The sequence below is a fragment of the Amyelois transitella genome, chromosome 10 (genome assembly GCF_032362555.1).
Source record: "Amyelois transitella isolate CPQ chromosome 10, ilAmyTran1.1, whole genome shotgun sequence".
NCBI classification, from domain to species: domain Eukaryota; kingdom Metazoa; phylum Arthropoda; class Insecta; order Lepidoptera; family Pyralidae; genus Amyelois; species Amyelois transitella.
In genome coordinates, this window is record NC_083513.1 from 11949557 (window position 1) to 11967588 (window position 18032).

At 55.7% G+C, this 18032-nt stretch overlaps 3 protein-coding genes across 3 annotated transcripts; all 3 read left to right on the forward strand.

Moving 5' to 3' along the window:
- Window positions 1-2173: 2173 nt before the first annotated feature.
- LOC132902189 (uncharacterized) lies at window positions 2174-4156 on the forward strand. Its single transcript, XM_060946293.1, has one exon. It carries the CDS (start codon window positions 2174-2176, stop codon window positions 4154-4156), a length of 1983 nt encoding a protein of 660 aa, XP_060802276.1.
- A 6371-nt stretch (window positions 4157-10527) lies between these two features.
- LOC132902190 (uncharacterized) lies at window positions 10528-11538 on the forward strand (the record flags this gene model as incomplete). Its single annotated transcript, XM_060946294.1, has 1 exon — window positions 10528-11538. A coding segment is annotated over one exon (1011 nt), but the record flags the coding sequence as incomplete, so codon positions are not given.
- Window positions 11539-12633: 1095 nt separating this feature from the next.
- On the forward strand, window positions 12634-14616 carry LOC132902191 (tropomyosin-1, isoforms 33/34-like). Its single transcript, XM_060946295.1, has one exon. The coding sequence runs from the start codon at window positions 12634-12636 to the stop codon at window positions 14614-14616; it is 1983 nt and encodes a 660-aa protein (XP_060802278.1).
- The last annotated feature ends 3416 nt before the right edge of the window (window positions 14617-18032 follow it).

Consider the following 18032-nt stretch of genomic DNA (forward strand, 5'->3'; position numbering starts at 1 on the left):
TGGCGGTCATCTGCTACGCGGATGACACGTTGGTCGCTGTCTGGGGCGAAGAATTGGAGGGGACCCTACGCAGAGCGGCGGTCGCGGCAGACCTGATGGTTTACCGCATCAGGCTGCTGGGACTGAGGGTGGCCCTCAACAAAACTGAGGCCATTGCCTTCGGCGGAAGAGGCTGGAGGCCTCCGGCTGGCGCGTCCTTATTGGTGAATGGAGAAAGAGTCCGGATGATGCCGAATATCAAATATCTCGGCATCATACTGGACTCACGGTGGGACTTCGGGGAGCACTTTAGACGAATGGCTCCCCGAATAGTTGGTGCAGCGTCAGCACTCAGCCGACTGCTGCCCAACGTAGGAGGGCCCGGTGCCCCGTGCCGTCGCCTGTATGCGAATGTCACTCGCAGCATGGCACTGTACGGGGCACCGATATGGGCGGACAGGCTCTCCGCTGCCAACAAGGCCCTGCTTCGGCGGCCACAAAGAGTGGTAGCCATCCGAATATGCAGGGCCTACATAACGGTGGCGTGGGCGGCAGCCTGCGCCTTGGCTGGCACCCCACCGTGGGAACTGGACGCGCTGGCCCAAATGGAGGCCTATAAGGAGAGGGCAAGGTGGCGAGCCTTGCCTGCCGCCGCGCGAGAAGCGGACGGCAGAGGTAGGGAGACGCGGGACCTGGTCGTGGCTAGATTACGGGAGCGATGGAGGAGTGACCTCGAAAACTCCGAATTCGGAGTTCGCACCATCGGGGCACTCCTTCCATCGCTGGACAAATGGCTGGATCGACGCCACGGCCAGGTGTCATACAGGTTGGCACAGGTAATGACCGGGCATGGCTGCTTCGGTCATTACCTGTACCGTATTGGGAAAGAGGGCAGCGAGGTCTGCCATGAGTGTGGAGAGCCGGACGACACGGCCCAACACACTCTGGCAGACTGCTCAAGGTGGTCGGCGCAGCGGCAAGAGCTGGCGGAAATTTTGGGGGATGGCGACCTCTCGCTGCATAACGTCGTTGACAGGATGTTATGCAGCGAGAGGAACTGGGTGGCGGTTGCTTCCTTCTGTGAGACCGTCATCTCGCAGAAGGAGGCAGCTGAGAGGGCGCGGGAGGAAGACCCAAACGCGCCCTCACATAGACGTGGACGGGGTGGTAGAAGGCGAGCGCGTTACCGCGCTCGCCTACTCCCCCAATAGGACGCCTAGTCCTGGAAAGAATGGGCGACTAGCAACTTACTAGTCGCCCAATAAAGCAAGATCCTCGGTAAAGCCGCACCGAGGAGCCAGAGGGCATCATGGTAGAATGCATAGCCGATCCCATGATGCCTTCGAAATGGCAGGAAGGAAGCGCCGGAGGGGTTTTAGTGCGGTAGTCTGGCACACTCGGTGCCAGGAGTCCCACACTCTCCCGGGTGAAGACCCGGGGGGTCGTCCGTAAATGGATTTCCCCTTCGTAACAAAAAAAAAAAAAAAAAAAAAAAAGGTTAGGTTAGGTTAGGTTGGTCGGACTTGTGCGATAATTTGCAATTCGGATAAAATAAATTCTCACACAATTTTTGGCATACATTTGGTTCTTGATTTTCGCTTTTTGGATTGGATTTTGACGTTTTTTAGTTTTTGTTTGCTATTTATTTTTGACAGTGTATTTATTTTTTCGTTTATATCTTTTCTTTTCTTTTCTTTTCTTTTGTTTTTCTTTTTCCTTGTGAAGGGCTTCGCTTGTCCTCAGGGACTGCCGTTTACCGCGTAATTTTTGGACTCTCCGTTCAAAAGTTACGGGGCTAAACGTGCTCTTCACTTTTAAATTTATTTTGCGTATCTGTGTTTTTAATTTTATTTGTAAAATTCATATCTTTTTTCTTTTCCTTCCTTCTCATCTGCAATCTTGTGTGTCGTTTGGGTCTTCGTGAGCACTATATAGCTTTCCTTTGCACTGTAACCATTGGACCGTTGGTTCCAAAGTTATAGTGCAAAAACAGGATTGCTATTATTTTTCTCACAGGAGACGCTTGCGCCAAATAAGTTTTGCAGGTGTTCCTTTCGTTTTTACTCCCCAACCCTTTGGGTTAGGTGAGTTTTTGTGCTTGAGGGTGAAAGGGGGTGAGTTTCGCCCCCCTTTGCCTTATTTCGTGTGGTCGTGGGAACAATAGTTCCCAAGTTATTGGGTCAAAAACCCCAACATGTCGGGCCGAAATTCGGCCAGATGCAGCCGAGGGCGGTCGGTAACCCCCCGAGGCGCCAAGGAGGGCTCTAAGTCGGCGTACAGCAGCCTGGGAGGGTCACTGTATGCCACGGACTGCTCCGACTCGGAGGGGGAACTACTTCCTGAAGTAACGATGGTGGCAGGCTCTACTTCTCTGAAGAGAAAGGCCGAAAATGCCGAGGTGGATATGCTTCCCGAAAAGGGTACTAAAACTGGCATATCAAAGAGAGGGCGTGCGCCTGCAAAGGCGACCAGTGCAGGACTGAGCCAGGCAAAGGCTAAACTGTCACTGATGGCGTCGGAATTTGCCGACTTCGAGGATGAGGCTGACAAAGCGGCGGGTTACTTGAGGGATACTCCCCAAGTAATCACCGATGAGGCCTCAATAGTGGACGGTCAGCTGGAGGTGGTGCGCAAGGCGGCCCGGACAGTACTAGAGGAGGCCAAGAAGTCCGGGAACCTAAAGGGGACGACCTGGGCCAAAATGAAGTCCGCCTGCGCCGAGATCCTCGAAGCGGCGGACAAAATCGCGGACCGAGGCGAGGAGTCTGAGGTCATCCGCAAAATGGCGGCGGACAACAAGAGGATGCGGGAGGAGCTAGCTCTGCTAAGGCAAGAGACCAAAGCCCTCAGAACCGCATTCTCTGAGAGGAAGGCCCCCAATACGGAACCCTTGGCCTCAACGGCTGACATTATGGCCCAGGTTGACCGCTCCATGCGGTCGTTCGGAGAGTCCCTCACTAGGGACCTATTCCTCTCTCTGGGAGGAATGATGAACGACCGCATAAAGGAGCTCGAAAAGAGGGCTATTATTGCCCCTCAGGAGGTGCTGCGCCCACCGCTCGCGGCTGACCGCCGCAACAAGGAGGCTGAAAAGGCCAAGAGTGCCGAAAAAGCTGAGGCCCCTATACCAACGGAAAAAGTGGGGGCAACAACAGGTTCCACCCTGATGCCCCCGGCAAGACCTGGCCCGGCGCCAAAAGCGCCTAAAGCCACAGCGGCAAAGGCCCAACAAGCTCCCTCACAAAATGCTTCTGGCGCCCCACCCCAGGAGGAACCCACCCCCTCCTCCTCTTGGACGGAGGTGGTTAAAAAGGGGAAAAATAAGGGGAAGGGGAAAAAATCCTCCCCTCCTGAGGTGAATAGTGCGGCTCCTCGCCCCACGGCCCCTGCACCGGTCAAGCGGCAGTATGCCCTTCCCAAATCGACGGCTGTGGTAGTGACACTCAAGTCGGGTGCCACAGTGGATTACAAAACGGTGATGGGAAGGGTCACCACGATAAAGCTGGCGACCGTGGGTGTGGATCACGTGGCGGTGAGGAGTACGGCGACGGGCGCCAGAATTATTGAGATTCCCGGAAATGACAGCAGCGTTGTCGCTGACAACCTTGCTGACAAAATCCGGGAACTGGTGGGGGATGTGGCCGAGGTCACGAGGCCGTACAAAACGGCCCAAATCAAAATCTCCGGGTTTGACGAATCAGTCACCCCGGAGACCTTGCGGAATGAGGTGTCCCTGGCCGGCAAATGTCCACCGGAACACGTAAAGGTGGGGCAGATCCGTATGACACCGGACTTCACCGGGGCTGTCATCGTGACCTGCCCTGTAGCTGTGGCCAACGCCCTCGTGGCAGACGGCCGTATATTGATCGGTTGGTCGTCTGCCAAAATCACTGGCCTGGAACCCCTGCCCATGCGCTGTTTCAGATGCATGGGTTTGGGCCATACGAGGGCGTTGTGCCCATCACCGGTGGACAGGTCGGAACTCTGCCACAGGTGCGGGAAAACGGGGCACCTCACACAGCAATGTGTGGAGAAGGAGCCCTGGTGCGCGGTGTGCCATCACGCCAAACTCCCGGCGAAGCACACAATGGGAGGGAAGGCGTGTAACCCCCCGCGCACCAAGGGACGACTGGAGCCCACCGGGCTGAAAAGCGTAGGCAACACAATGGAGCACTAATGCCCAGACACCAACACCAAGCACTTGAGCTGCTGCAGTGCAACGTCAACCACTCCGCCCGCGCGCAAGACCTCTTGCTGCAACACCTGGCGGAGTGGGGCATTAGTGCTGCCATTGTGAGTGAGCCGTATTTTGTTCCCCCGCTTCCTACATGGGTGGGGGACACGGAGGGAGAGGTCGGTATGACCATCCCCCGGATGGGAGACCGGCCTCCTCTGGTAAAACAGAGCGCAGGCCGGGGCTACGTCGCGGCTAGATGGGGCGACATAATTCTTGTCGCCGTGTACTTCGCCCCATCTAGACCGCGGCGGGAATTCGAGTGTCTCCTTTTAGAGGTGGGGCGGATCGTTGCGGGAGCGGCGCCCACGCCTGTGGTGGTGGCGGGGGACTTCAATGCCAAGTCTCCGGTATGGGGTTCCCCTGTCACTGACCTGCGCGGCAGGATCCTCTCTGACTGGGTGGTGGCATCGGGGCTGTGCGTCCTAAACCAGGGCACTGCTGACACTTGTGTACGGTGGAATGGGGGCTCTATAGTGGACGTTTCGTTCGCTACCCCTTCCGCCGCTGCACGTGTCACAGGTTGGCGTGTCCTGGGGGATGTGGAGACCCTCTCCGACCATTTATATGTTCGGATGTCGGTCTCCAGACCGGCTTCGGTGCGGCCGCCCAGTCAAGGTCGCAATCTCCCAAGGGACCGGTTCCGCAAGTGGAGCCTGGCCAGCCTCGACGCTGACTCAGCTGAAGAGGCGGCCATGATAGAACGTTGGCGAACACCATCGCCAGACCGGTCCCTGGACGTGGAGGAGAGGGCCTGCCGCTTTCGGGCGTCGCTTGTCGCAGTCTGCGACGCCTCCATGAGGAGATCGGGTCCGCCGCCTAATAAAAAACGGGTACACTGGTGGTCGGAGGAGATCGCCGTACTCCGACGCACCAGCAATAGTGCCCGCCGGGCATACACCCGGTGTAGGCGGCGACGGACGACCGTGGAGGGTGAGGAGGAGCTCCTGCGCACGGCACTCAGAGAGGCTAAGGAGGCCCTGTCCAAGGCGATTGCCAAGGCCAAGGACGAATCCTACAAAGAGTTCTTGGCCGCCTTGGACCGGGACCCTTGGGGGCGGCCGTATAAACTTGTACGGAACAAGATGCAGTGTGCCGCCCCGATGGCCTCTCTCGAACCGGAGCTCCTCCGAAACGTGGTGGAGGGACTCTTCCCCGAGGTCCCTGAGTTTGCCCCTCCGAGAATGGCTGCCCCGGAGCGGGAGTCCTCCGATATGACGGAAGTGCCGCCGGTCACTGACGCTGAGATGGAGCGAGTCATAGACCGACTCCATCGAAGCAAAAAGGCGCCGGGTCCTGATGGGGTCCCGGGCCGAGTCATACCGGTGGCGCTCATACACCTTGGGGATCGCCTGAGGGACTTATTTGAAGATTGCCTCCAAACAGGGCGGTTCCCAGGGGTATGGAAGGAAGGCCGGCTCTGCCTTCTGAGGAAAGAGGGTCGGCCAGAGGACTCCCCCAGCGGATGGAGGCCCCTTGTAATGCTGGATGAATCCGGAAAGATGCTCGAACGAGTAATAGCGTCCCGGATCATCCAGCATCTTGAAAACAGGGGGCCGGACATCTCGGACCGCCAGTTCGGGTTTCGGACTGGGCGGTCTACCATCGACGCGATCGGGGCATTGAGGGATTTCTCGGAGAGGGCAACTGAGAGGGGGGGTGGGGCCGTGGCTGTGTCCCTTGACATCGCCAACGCCTTCGGCTCCATCCCCTTTGAGGTGATAAAGGAGGCACTTCGGTTCCACGGGGTGCCCCTTTATCTACGGAGGATCGTGGAGCACTACCTTACGGCGAGGGTAGTGCTCTACAAGAACAAAGATGGCAGGATAACGTCGAGGGCAATGGTCTGCGGTGTTCCCCAGGGGTCGGTGCTTGGACCCCTGCTGTGGAACATCGGCTATGACTGGGCCATCCGCGGGGTCCTTTTGCCCCGGATGGCGGTCATCTGCTACGCGGATGACACGTTGGTCGCTGTCTGGGGCGAAGAATTGGAGGGGACCCTACGCAGAGCGGCGGTCGCGGCAGACCTGATGGTTTACCGCATCAGGCTGCTGGGACTGAGGGTGGCCCTCAACAAAACTGAGGCCATTGCCTTCGGCGGAAGAGGCTGGAGGCCTCCGGCTGGCGCGTCCTTATTGGTGAATGGAGAAAGAGTCCGGATGATGCCGAATATCAAATATCTCGGCATCATACTGGACTCACGGTGGGACTTCGGGGAGCACTTTAGACGAATGGCTCCCCGAATAGTTGGTGCAGCGTCAGCACTCAGCCGACTGCTGCCCAACGTAGGAGGGCCCGGTGCCCCGTGCCGTCGCCTGTATGCGAATGTCACTCGCAGCATGGCACTGTACGGGGCACCGATATGGGCGGACAGGCTCTCCGCTGCCAACAAGGCCCTGCTTCGGCGACCACAAAGAGTGGTAGCCATCCGAATATGCAGGGCCTACATAACGGTGGCGTGGGCGGCAGCCTGCGCCTTGGCTGGCACCCCACCGTGGGAACTGGACGCGCTGGCCCAAATGGAGGCCTATAAGGAGAGGGCAAGGTGGCGAGCCTTGCCTGCCGCCGCGCGAGAAGCGGACGGCAGAGGTAGGGAGACGCGGGACCTGGTCGTGGCTAGATTGCGGGAGCGATGGAGGAGTGACCTCGAAAACTCCGAATTCGGAGTTCGCACCATCGGGGCACTCCTTCCATCGCTGGACAAATGGCTGGATCGACGCCACGGCCAGGTGTCGTACAGGTTGGCACAGGTAATGACCGGGCATGGCTGCTTCGGTCATTACCTGTACCGTATTGGGAAAGAGGGCAGCGAGGTCTGCCATGAGTGTGGAGAGCCGGACGACACGGCCCAACACACTCTGGCGGACTGCTCAAGGTGGTCGGCGCAGCGGCAAGAGCTGGCGGAAATTTTGGGGGATGGCGACCTCTCGCTGCATAACGTCGTTGACAGGATGTTATGCAGCGAGAGGAACTGGGTGGCGGTTGCTTCCTTCTGTGAGACCGTCATCTCGCAGAAGGAGGCTGCTGAGAGGGCGCGGGAGGAAGACCCAAACGCGCCCTCACATAGACGTGGACGGGGTGGTAGAAGGCGAGCGCGTTACCGCGCTCGCCTACTCCCCCAATAGGACGCCTAGTCCTGGAAAGAATGGGCGACTAGCAACTTACTAGTCGCCCAATAAAGCAAGATCCTCGGTAAAGCCGCACCGAGGAGCCAGAGGGCATCATGGTAGAATGCATAGCCGATCCCATGATGCCTTCGAAATGGCAGGAAGGAAGCGCCGGAGGGGTTTTAGTGCGGTAGTCTGGCACACTCGGTGCCAGGAGTCCCACACTCTCCCGGGTGAAGACCCGGGGGGTCGTCCGTAAATGGATTTCCCCTTCGTAACAAAAAAAAAAAAAAAAAAAAAAAAAAAAAAAGGTTAGGTTAGGTTAGGTTAGGTTAGGTTTTTTTTTTTTTTTTTTTTTTTTTTTTTTTTTTAGTTTTCCCCTGAGTGTTACTCCACACCCAGGGGGAGTTTATTGCAATATCTCTTTGTTGTATGACAAAGACATTTTCAGACATGATTATATACATTCTGTATGATAAAAACTATGACTTAACCTATTACCTCACCTAGTCTGCTTTATATTTATACAATTGATGGGTTCTAAGTCTTATACATAACATAACGTAGTTTTATATACTATTTATTTCTAACATTTGGTTACCAGACAATTTATTTCTATCTTTGGTCATTTTTGTAATTAACTAACTCACTAAATTTTATGTCGCGTCTTTGCTCTTTTCTTAATATATTTAGATACTGCTTAAAATTTTATAAATCACATATTGATATTCCTTTATAATTTTTCTTCATTTGTTTATTTTGCATGATTTGCTAATTTTAAGTGTACAATTTAATACCTGCTAGATACCTTGTTAAAGGTATTTCTTTTATTTATGTACCGTCATTTTATTAAAATCATATTGTTGTCAAGACTTAATTATCTTTGCATTTTAGTACGTTGTTGATGGTATTTCTTTTATTTAAATACCGTCATTTTGTTAAAATCCAATTTATGTCAATACTTATTACTATTTTGTATATTACCTTACTTCTAAATAAAACGAATACGAGTCAATTTTTAAAATGTATACCTATTTCTACTTAACCACTATAACAGCCTCGTAAAGTCCTTATATTATGTAAACGGATAAAATTATTGCATAAAATTGCACTTCGAGTGTCTTTGCGTCAGCGAATAATGATTATTTGCTGATGCAGAGACCTATGCACCATTGTTTGCGTAGGGTCACGTCCCACGGCCTACGCGCTCATGTCGCAGCATGCCCATCTTAATTGCTCTATTAATTTGCACATTATTAATCTAGCAATTGGTGTGCCGCGGCACGCCCGGCAAACCTGAGACCCTGACTCACGCGTATGCAATTCTGGACCTGGCGAGAGCCTCCCACCTTTGCCTGACCTGACAGGCGGAGCTGAAGGCGTTGTGATTGTCACTTACCGCTCTTCGGTCTGCCCGGCAGTTCAGGCACGATGGGACGGCTCCCGCCATCCAGCCTTGACACTCCGACCTCCGATGCTCCCCGCCGCAGTGACTGCACCTCTCGGTTGTCTCCCTGCAATGCCTCCTGCCGTGGCCGTAGCCCAGGCACATCGAGCACTGGACCAGCGGAGAATAGTCCTCCGCCTGGACCCGCTGCATGTCGATGCGCGCTGAGCCGGCCACGACCAAGGTCTTCCACATTTTGGGAGGCACGCTCAGGACAATGTGCTCCAACAGCGGGTTTCGAGCCTTCTTCCTGAACTTAAATTCGATGGCCATGTCTTCCTCCTTAAGGTTCTCAAATATCTTGCTATTTTGTTGCACTAATTTATCGATTATTTCCTCGTTTTTGTTTTTCATGATAACATTTTTCAAGACAATAAGGGGGTTCTTGTTATGCACGTCTCTTGCCTGCAACTTCTCTAGGCCATTTATCCTGTTCTTGAGCTTCTCCCTTCCTTCCTTTGTCCTACAGCTTATAATGAGCTTCCTGTCCCTTGTTTTCCGTATCTTCTCTATCCTAACCCAGTCCCCGCCCTCTCCCGCCACTTCTCTAATTTGGTCCAGCACCTCGTCACCTGTTTCCACTCCTGCCTTGTCGTTGACAATAACGGAGTGGTAGGTGACGGATGGTTCCTTCACATTGGCGACGACCTGCGAATACGTTCGGGGCTGCGTACCTGTGTCTGCTCCTGACTCGGTCCGACTGTTGAAAGCCTCCTTGAGATCCCGTAAGGTCTTTGAGTTCTCTTCCATCCGGTCGGTCAACATCTTCAGATGGTTCTTGATGTCCCCGATTTTCACTTCTTCCTCAGGAGCAGGGGAAGTCTGCGTTCTCACGCATGGATTTTGACCTGGTGTGAAGTTTTTCAATTCCTGATAAATGGCCAGATCACACACCAGGTCGTCCACCACTTTTAACTTTTGGATAACTGAGTCTTTGGTCGTTCGCTTTAATCGAAGCGCCGTTTCGACCTCGTTAATGGCAGCTTCCAGGAGGCTTCTGATGTTGCCGCCCAACTTATCCCGATCGTCATCTGTCAAAATCTTCCTCCTGTTTTCCTCTCTTAGGAGCGGGGTTTTTGGGAAATGTTGTATAAATTTACTCCTGGTTATGGGAGTAGCCCATTCCGCTGCAGGTACACTGGGAGGGGAGTCTGTGAGGGAGGAGTCACTCGGCAGTTGAGTGGGAGAAAGAATGTTGTCATCGTGGTAGGAAAGTGTCTTTTTAAAAGACACGGTCTTTGGTATTGGGTTAAGAGTCATGATTTTTTAAAAAGTAAATTTGTATAAGTTGTAAAAGAGATTATGTATATCATAAAAATATGATAAAAGAAAAAACTAAGGTCACGATTTTAAAATAATAAAAAGAAAATTATTTACAGTTTCTTATTCTAGGATTGCACGTGTTCTTATGCCTTTACGCAAGGCCTGCAGATCTGGATCTAGATAAATCCAGGAAAATCTTCACAATCCTGTCCAGCTTGGAGTAGTCCTTGGAAACCAGGTATTTATACCGTGACACTGAGCACTTATGATCACTAATTTTCAACTTAATTTACACAATTTTTTATTTTTCGCAATTTTTCACTATTTTTATTCACGGAGCGCGTCGGAGCACGTCTGCACTCCACGACGGCTCGAAGCAGACGGTTAGGTTAGGTTAGGTTAGGTTAGGTTAGGTTAGGTTAGGTTAGGTTAGGTTAGGTTAGGTTAGGTTAGGTTAGGTTAGGTTAGGTTAGGTTAGGTTCTTCCATGGCCCTCGGAGGAAGCCGCCTGCAGACGCCAGTCTGACGGTTGGAGGTGTTTCAATTGCCATCAAGCAATCGATGCGCTACCTGGGCATCGTTCTTGATGGCAGATGGAACTTCGGCGCCCACTTCGCGGAATTAGCGCCGCGCGTGACGACGGCGGCCGGAGCGCTGACTCGGCTCATGCCGAATCTGGGAGGTCCAGAAGCGTCCTGCAGGCGCTTGTACATGGGGGTCGTGCGATCAATAGCCCTTTACGGGGCCCCCGTATGGGCGGATGCGCTCTCTCGCCAAAACCTCGCCTCCCTGCGGAGGCCACAGAGGCTGATGGCGACGAGAGCCGCAAGGGGATATCGCACGATCTCCTTTGAGGCAGCGTCTGTGCTGGCCGGTTCCATTCCCTGGGACCTAGAGGCGAAAACCCTCGCGTCGCTGTTCTTCTGGCGCGAGGAGGCCGTGGCCCAGGGTCACCGGTTAGCACCGAGGGAGATCGCAGGACGCCGCAATGAGCTGTGTCAGCGCTCCATTGAAGAGTGGTCCCAAAGGCTGGAGCAGCCGACTGCTGGGCGTAGAACCGTCGAGGCGGTCCGTCCGGTGTTGGGACAGTGGTTGGCGAGGCAGCACGGTAGCCTGACTTACCGTCTGACCCAGATGCTCTCCGGACATGGTTGTTTCGGAGGGTATCTGTGTCTGATCGGTCGGGAGCCGTCTGCTGTCTGCCACCACTGTGACGGATGTGCTGACGAGGACGCCCAGCACACCTTGGAGGTTTGCCCAGCCTGGGACCAAGACCGTGCGGAGCTTCGCGCGGTCGTGGGGGACGACCTTTCTCTGCCGGCTGTCGTGAGACAGATGGTCGACAGCGAGAGGTCGTGGACAGCAGTGCAGACCTTTGCGGAGAGCGTCATGCTCCGCAAAGAGGCGGCGGAAAGGGTGAGAGAGGACACGTCCGACCTCCCCATACGCCGCCGGCGCACTGGGCGCAGGAGGCGGGCATACGCCCTGCACCTGCTGCCCCCACAATAAGGGCCGGTCGGGCGGCGGAAACGGGATTCCGCTGCCTGGCGAAACGGCCCTGGGTCGAAGGCGCGCTTGTGCCAGGCGCGCCCTCCTCTAGCGGGTAGAATTGAAGGCCGACGGGTCACCCCGCTGGCCGCTCAGTGGAGAGCGGCCGAGCCGAGGCCGCCGTGGAAGCGGCCGCCGCGTCAGGAGTATGAGCGAGGGCAGCTCACACTCCTGGCAACGAAGCGGTAGGCGATGGCACCGTGTGGTTTTAGTGGGTTCAAGCCCCACATAACCCGACCGACTTCCCGTAGCCGGCCGGGTAGACGAAGGTCTTTCCACACGTTAAAAAAAAAAAAAAAAAAAAAGGTTAGGTTAGGTTAGGTTAGGTTAGGTTAGGTTAGGTTAGGTTAGGTTAGGTTAGGTTGAGGTTTATCTTTGGTCGGACTTGTGCGATAATTTGCAATTCGGATAAAATAAATTCTCACACAATTTTTGGCATACATATGGTTCTTGATTTTCGCTTTTTGGATTGGATTTTGACGTTTTTTAGTTTTTGTTTGCTATTTATTTCTGACAGTGTATTTACTTTTTCGTTTATATCTTTTCTTTTCTTTTCTTTTCTTTTGTTTTTCTTTTTTCTTGTGAAGGGCTTCGCTTGTCCTCAGGGACTGCCGTTTACCGCGTAATTTTTGGACTCTCCGTTCAAAAGTTACGGGGCTAAACGTGCTCTTCACTTTTAAATTTATTTTGTGTATCTGTGTTTTTAATTTTATTTGTAAAATTCATATCTTTTTTCTTTTCTTTCTTTCTCATCTGCAATCTTGTGTGTCGTTTGGGTCTTCGTGAGCACTATATAGCTTTCCTTTGCACTGTAACCATTGGACCGTTGGTTCCAAAGTTATAGTGCAAAAACAGGATTGCTATTATTTTTCTCACAGGAGACGCTTGCGCCAAATAAGTTTTGCAGGTGTTCCTTTTGTTTCTACTCCCCAACCCTTTGGGTTAGGTGAGTTTTTGTGCTTGAGGGTGAAAGGGGGTGAGTTTCGCCCCCCTTTGCCTTATTTCGTGTGGTTGTGGGAACAATAGTTTCCAAGTTATTGGGTCAAAAATCCCAACATGTCGGGCCGAAATTCGGCCAGATGCAGCCGAGGGCGGTCGGTAACCCCCCGAGGCGCCAAGGAGGGCTCTAAGTCGGCGTACAGCAGCCTGGGAGGGTCACTGTATGCCACGGACTGCTCCGACTCGGAGGGGGAACTACTTCCTGAGGTGACGATGGTGGCGGGCCCTACTTCTCTGAAGAGAAGGGCCGAAAATGCTGAGGTGGACATGCTCCCCGAAAAGGGTGCTAAAACTAGCATGTCAAAAAGAGGGCGTGCGCCTGCAAAGGCGACCAGTGCGGGACTAAGCCAGGCAAAGGCTAAACTGTCACTGATGGCGTCGGAATTTGCCGACTTCGAGGACGAGGCTGACAAAGCGGCGGGTTACTTGAGGGATACTCCCCAAGTTAACATCGATGAGGCCTCAATAGTGGACGGTCAGCTGGAGGTGGTGCGCAAGGCGGCTCGGACCGTATTAGAGGAGGCCAAGAAGTCCGGCAACCTAAAGGGGACGACCTGGGCCAAAATGAAGTCCGCCTGCGCCGAAATCCTCGAAGCGGCGGACAAAATCGCGGACCGAGGCGAGGAGTCCGAGGTCATCCGCAAAATGGCGGCGGACAACAAGAGGATGCGGGAGGAACTAGCTCTGCTTAGGCAAGAAACCAAAGCCCTCCGAACCGCATTCTCCGAGAGGAAGGCCCCCAATACGGAGCCATTGGCCTCGACGGCCGACATTATGGCCCAGGTTGACCGCTCCATGCGGTCGTTCGGAGAGTCCCTCACCAGGGACCTTTTCCTCTCTCTGGGGGGAATGATGAACGACCGCATAAAGGAGCTAGAGAAGAGGGCCATTGTTGCCCCTGAGGAGGTGCTGCGTCCACCGCTTGCGGCTGACCGTCGCAACAAGGAGGCAGGGAAGGCACAAGATGCCAAAAAAGCCGAGGCACCGATACAGCCCGGAAATGTGGGGGCAGCTGCAGGCTCCACCCTGATGCCCCCGGCAAGACCTGGCCCGGCGCCCAAAGCGCCAAAAGCCACAGCGGCAAAGGCCCAGCAACCTCCCTCACAGGATGCTTCTGGCGCCCCACCCCAGGAAGAACCCACCCCCTCCTCCTCTTGGACGGAGGTGGTTAAAAAGGGGAAAAATAAGGGGAAGGGGAAAAAATCCTCCCCTCCTGAGGTGGATAGTGCGGCTCCTCGCCCCACGGCCCCCGCACCGGTCAAGCGGCAGTATGCCCTTCCCAAATCAACGGCTGTGGTGGTAACTCTCAAGTCGGGTGCCACAGTCGACTACAAAACTGTGATGGGAAGGGTCACCACGATAAAACTGGCGACAGTGGGTGTTGAACACGTGGCGGTGAGGAGTACGGCGACGGGCGCCAGAATTATCGAGATTCCCGGAAACGACAGCAGCGTTGTCGCTGACAACCTTGCTGACAAAATCCGGGAACTGGTGGGGGATGTGGCTGAGGTCACGAGGCCGTACAAAACGGCCCAAATCAAAATCTCCGGGTTTGACGAATCAGTCACCCCGGAGACCTTGCGGAATGAGGTGTCCCTGGCCGGCAAATGTCCACCGGATCACGTAAAGGTGGGGCAGATCCGCATGACACCGGACTTCACCGGGGCTGTCATCGTGACCTGCCCTGTAGCTGTGGCCAACGCCCTCGTGGCAGACGGCCGTATATTAATTGGTTGGTCGTCTGCCAAAATCACTGGCCTGGAACCCCTGCCCATGCGCTGTTTCAGGTGCATGGGTTTGGGCCATACGAGGGCGTTGTGCCCATCACCGGTGGACAGGTCGGAACTCTGCCATAGATGCGGGAAAACGGGGCACCTCACACAGCAATGTGTGGAGAAGGAGCCCTGGTGCGCGGTGTGCCATCATGCCAAACTCCCGGCGAAGCACACAATGGGAGGGAAGGCGTGTAACCCCCCGCGCACCAAGGGACGACTGGAGCCCACTGGGCTGAAAAGCGTAGGCAACACAATGGAGCACTAATGCCCAGACACCAACACCAAGCACTTGAGCTGCTGCAGTGCAACGTCAACCACTCCGCCCGCGCGCAAGACCTCTTGATGCAACACCTGGCGGAGTGGGGCATTAGTGCTGCCATTGTGTCTGAGCCGTACCTTGTTCCCCCACTCCCTACGTGGGTAAGGGACACGGAGGGAGAGGTCGCGGTGACCATACCCCGGTTGGGAGACCGGCCTCCTCTGGTCAAGCAGAGTGCAGGCCGGGGCTACGTTGCGGCCAGATGGGGCGACATGGTTCTTGTCGCTGTGTACTTCGCCCCATCTAGACCGCGACGGGAGTTTGAGTCCCTCCTCTTGGAGGTGGGGCGGATTATTGCGGGAGCGGCGCCCATGCCTGTAATAGTGGCGGGGGACTTTAATGCCAAGTCTTTGGTATGGGGTTCCCCCGTCACTGACCTGCGCGGCAGGATCCTCTCCGACTGGATGGTGGCATCGGGTCTGTGTGTCCTAAACCAGGGCACTGCCAACACTTGTGTACGGTGGAATGGGGGCTCTATAGTGGACGTTTCGTTTGCTACCCCTTCCGCCGCTGCACGTGTCACAGGTTGGCGTGTCCTGGGGGATGTGGAGACCCTCTCCGACCATTTATATGTTCGGATGTCGGTCTCCAGACCGGCTTCGGTGCGGCCGCCCAGTCAAGGTCGCAATCTCCCAAGGGACCGGTTCCGCAAGTGGAACCTGGCCAGCCTCGACGCTGACTCAGCTGAAGAGGCGGCCATGATAGAACGTTGGCGAACACCATCGCCAGACCGGTCCCTCGACGTGGAGGAGAGGGCCTGCCGCTTTCGGGCGTCGCTTGTCGCAGTCTGCGACGCCTCCATGAGGAGATCGGGTCCGCCGCCTAATAAAAAACGGGTACACTGGTGGTCGGAGGAGATCGCCGTACTCCGACGCACCAGCAATAGTGCCCGCCGGGCATACACCCGGTGTAGGCGGCGACGGACGACCGTGGAGGGTGAGGAGGAGCTCCTGCGCACGGCACTCAGAGAGGCTAAGGAGGCCCTGTCCAAGGCGATTGCCAAGGCCAAGGACGAATCCTACAAAGAGTTCTTGGCCGCCTTGGACCGGGACCCTTGGGGGCGGCCGTATAAACTTGTACGGAACAAGATGCAGTGTGCCGCCCCGATGGCCTCTCTCGAACCGGAGCTCCTCCGAAACGTGGTGGAGGGACTCTTCCCCGAGGTCCCAGTGTTTGCCCCTCCGAGAATGGCTGCCCCGGAGCGGGAGTCCTCCGATATGACGGAAGTGCCGCCGGTCACTGACGCTGAGATGGAGCGGGTCATAGACCGACTCCATCGAAGCAAAAAGGCGCCGGGTCCTGATGGGGTCCCGGGCCGAGTCATACCGGTGGCGCTTATACACCTTGGGGATCGCCTGAGGGACTTATTTGAAGATTGCCTCCAAACAGGGCGGTTCCCAGGGGTATGGAAGGAAGGCCGGCTCTGCCTTCTGAGGAAAGAGGGTCGGCCAGAGGACTCCCCCAGCGGATGGAGGCCCCTTGTAATGCTGGATGAATCCGGAAAGATGCTCGAACGAGTAATAGCGTCCCGGATCATCCGGCATCTTGAAAACACGGGGCCGGACATCTCGGACCGCCAGTTCGGGTTCCGGACTGGGCGGTCTACCATCGACGCGATCGGGGCACTGAGGGACTTCTCGGAGAGGGCAACTGAGAGGGGGGGTGGGGCCGTGGCTGTGTCCCTTGACATCGCCAACGCCTTCGGCTCCATCCCCTTTGAGGTGATAAAGGAGGCACTTCGGTTCCACGGGGTGCCCCTTTATCTACGGAGGATCGTGGAGCACTACCTCACGGCGAGGGTAGTGCTCTACGAGAATAAGGATGGCATAATAACGTCGAGGGCAATGGTCTGCGGTGTTCCCCAGGGGTCGGTGCTAGGACCCCTGCTGTGGAACATCGGCTATGACTGGGCCATCCGCGGGGTCCTCTTGCCCCGGATGGCGGTCATCTGTTATGCGGATGACACGATGGTCGCTGTCTGGGGCGAAGAATTGGAGGGGACCCTACGCAGAGCGGCAGTCGCGGCAGACCTGATGGTTTACCGCATCAGGCTGCTGGGACTGAGGGTGGCCCTCAACAAAACTGAGGCCATTGCCTTCGGCGGAAGAGGTTGGAGGCCTCCGGCTGGCGCGTCCATTCCAGTAGATGGAGAAAGAGTCCGGATGATGCCGAACATCAAATATCTCGGCATCATACTGGACCCACGGTGGGACTTCGGGGAGCACTTTAGGCGAATGGCTCCCCGAATCGTTGGTGCAGCGTCAGCACTCAGCCGACTGCTGCCCAACGTAGGAGGGCCGGGTGCCCCGTGCCGTCGCCTGTACGCGAATGTCACTCGTAGCATGGCACTGTACGGGGCACCGATATGGGCGGATAGGCTCTCCGCTGCCAACAAGGCCCTGCTTCGGCGGCCACAAAGAGTGGTAGCCATCCGAATATGCAGGGCCTACATAACGGTGGCGTGGGCGGCAGCCTGCGCCTTAGCTGGCACCCCACCGTGGGAACTGGACGCGCTGGCCCATATGGAGGCCTACAAGGAGAGGGCAAGGTGGCGGGCTCTGCCTGCCGCCGAAAGAGAAGTGGACGGCAGAGGCAGGGAGACGTGGGACCTGGTCGTGGCTAGGTTACGGGAGCGATGGAGGAGTGACCTCGAAAACTCCGAATTCGGAGTTCGCACCATCGGGGCACTCCTTCCATCGCTGGACAAATGGCTGGATCGACGCCACGGCCAGGTGTCATACAGGTTGGCACAGGTAATGACCGGGCATGGCTGCTTCGGTCATTACCTGTACCGTATTGGGAAAGAGGGCAGCGAGGTCTGCCATGAGTGTGGAGAGCCGGACGACACGGCCCAACACACTCTGGCAGACTGCTCAAGGTGGTCGGCGCAGCGGCAAGAGCTGGTAGAGGTTTTGGGGGATGGCGACCTCTCGCTGCATAACGTCGTTGACAGGATGTTATGCAGCGAGAGGAACTGGGTGGCGGTTGCTTCCTTCTGTGAGACCGTCATCTCGCAGAAGGAGGCTGCTGAGAGGGCGCGGGAGGAAGATCCAAACGCGCCCTCACATAGACGTGGACGGGGTGGTAGAAGGCGAGCGCGTTACCGCGCTCGCCTACTCCCCCAATAGGACGCCTAGTCCTGGAAAGAATGGGCGACTAGCAACTTACTAGTCGCCCAATAAAGCAAGATCCTTGGTAAAGCCGCACCGAGGAGCCAGAGGGCATCATGGTAGAATGCATAGCCGATCCCATGATGCCTTCGAAATGGCAGGAAGGAAGCGCCGGAGGGGTTTTAGTGCGGTAGTCTGGCACAATCGGTGCCAGGAGTCCCACACTCTCCCGGGTGAAGACCCGGGGGGTCG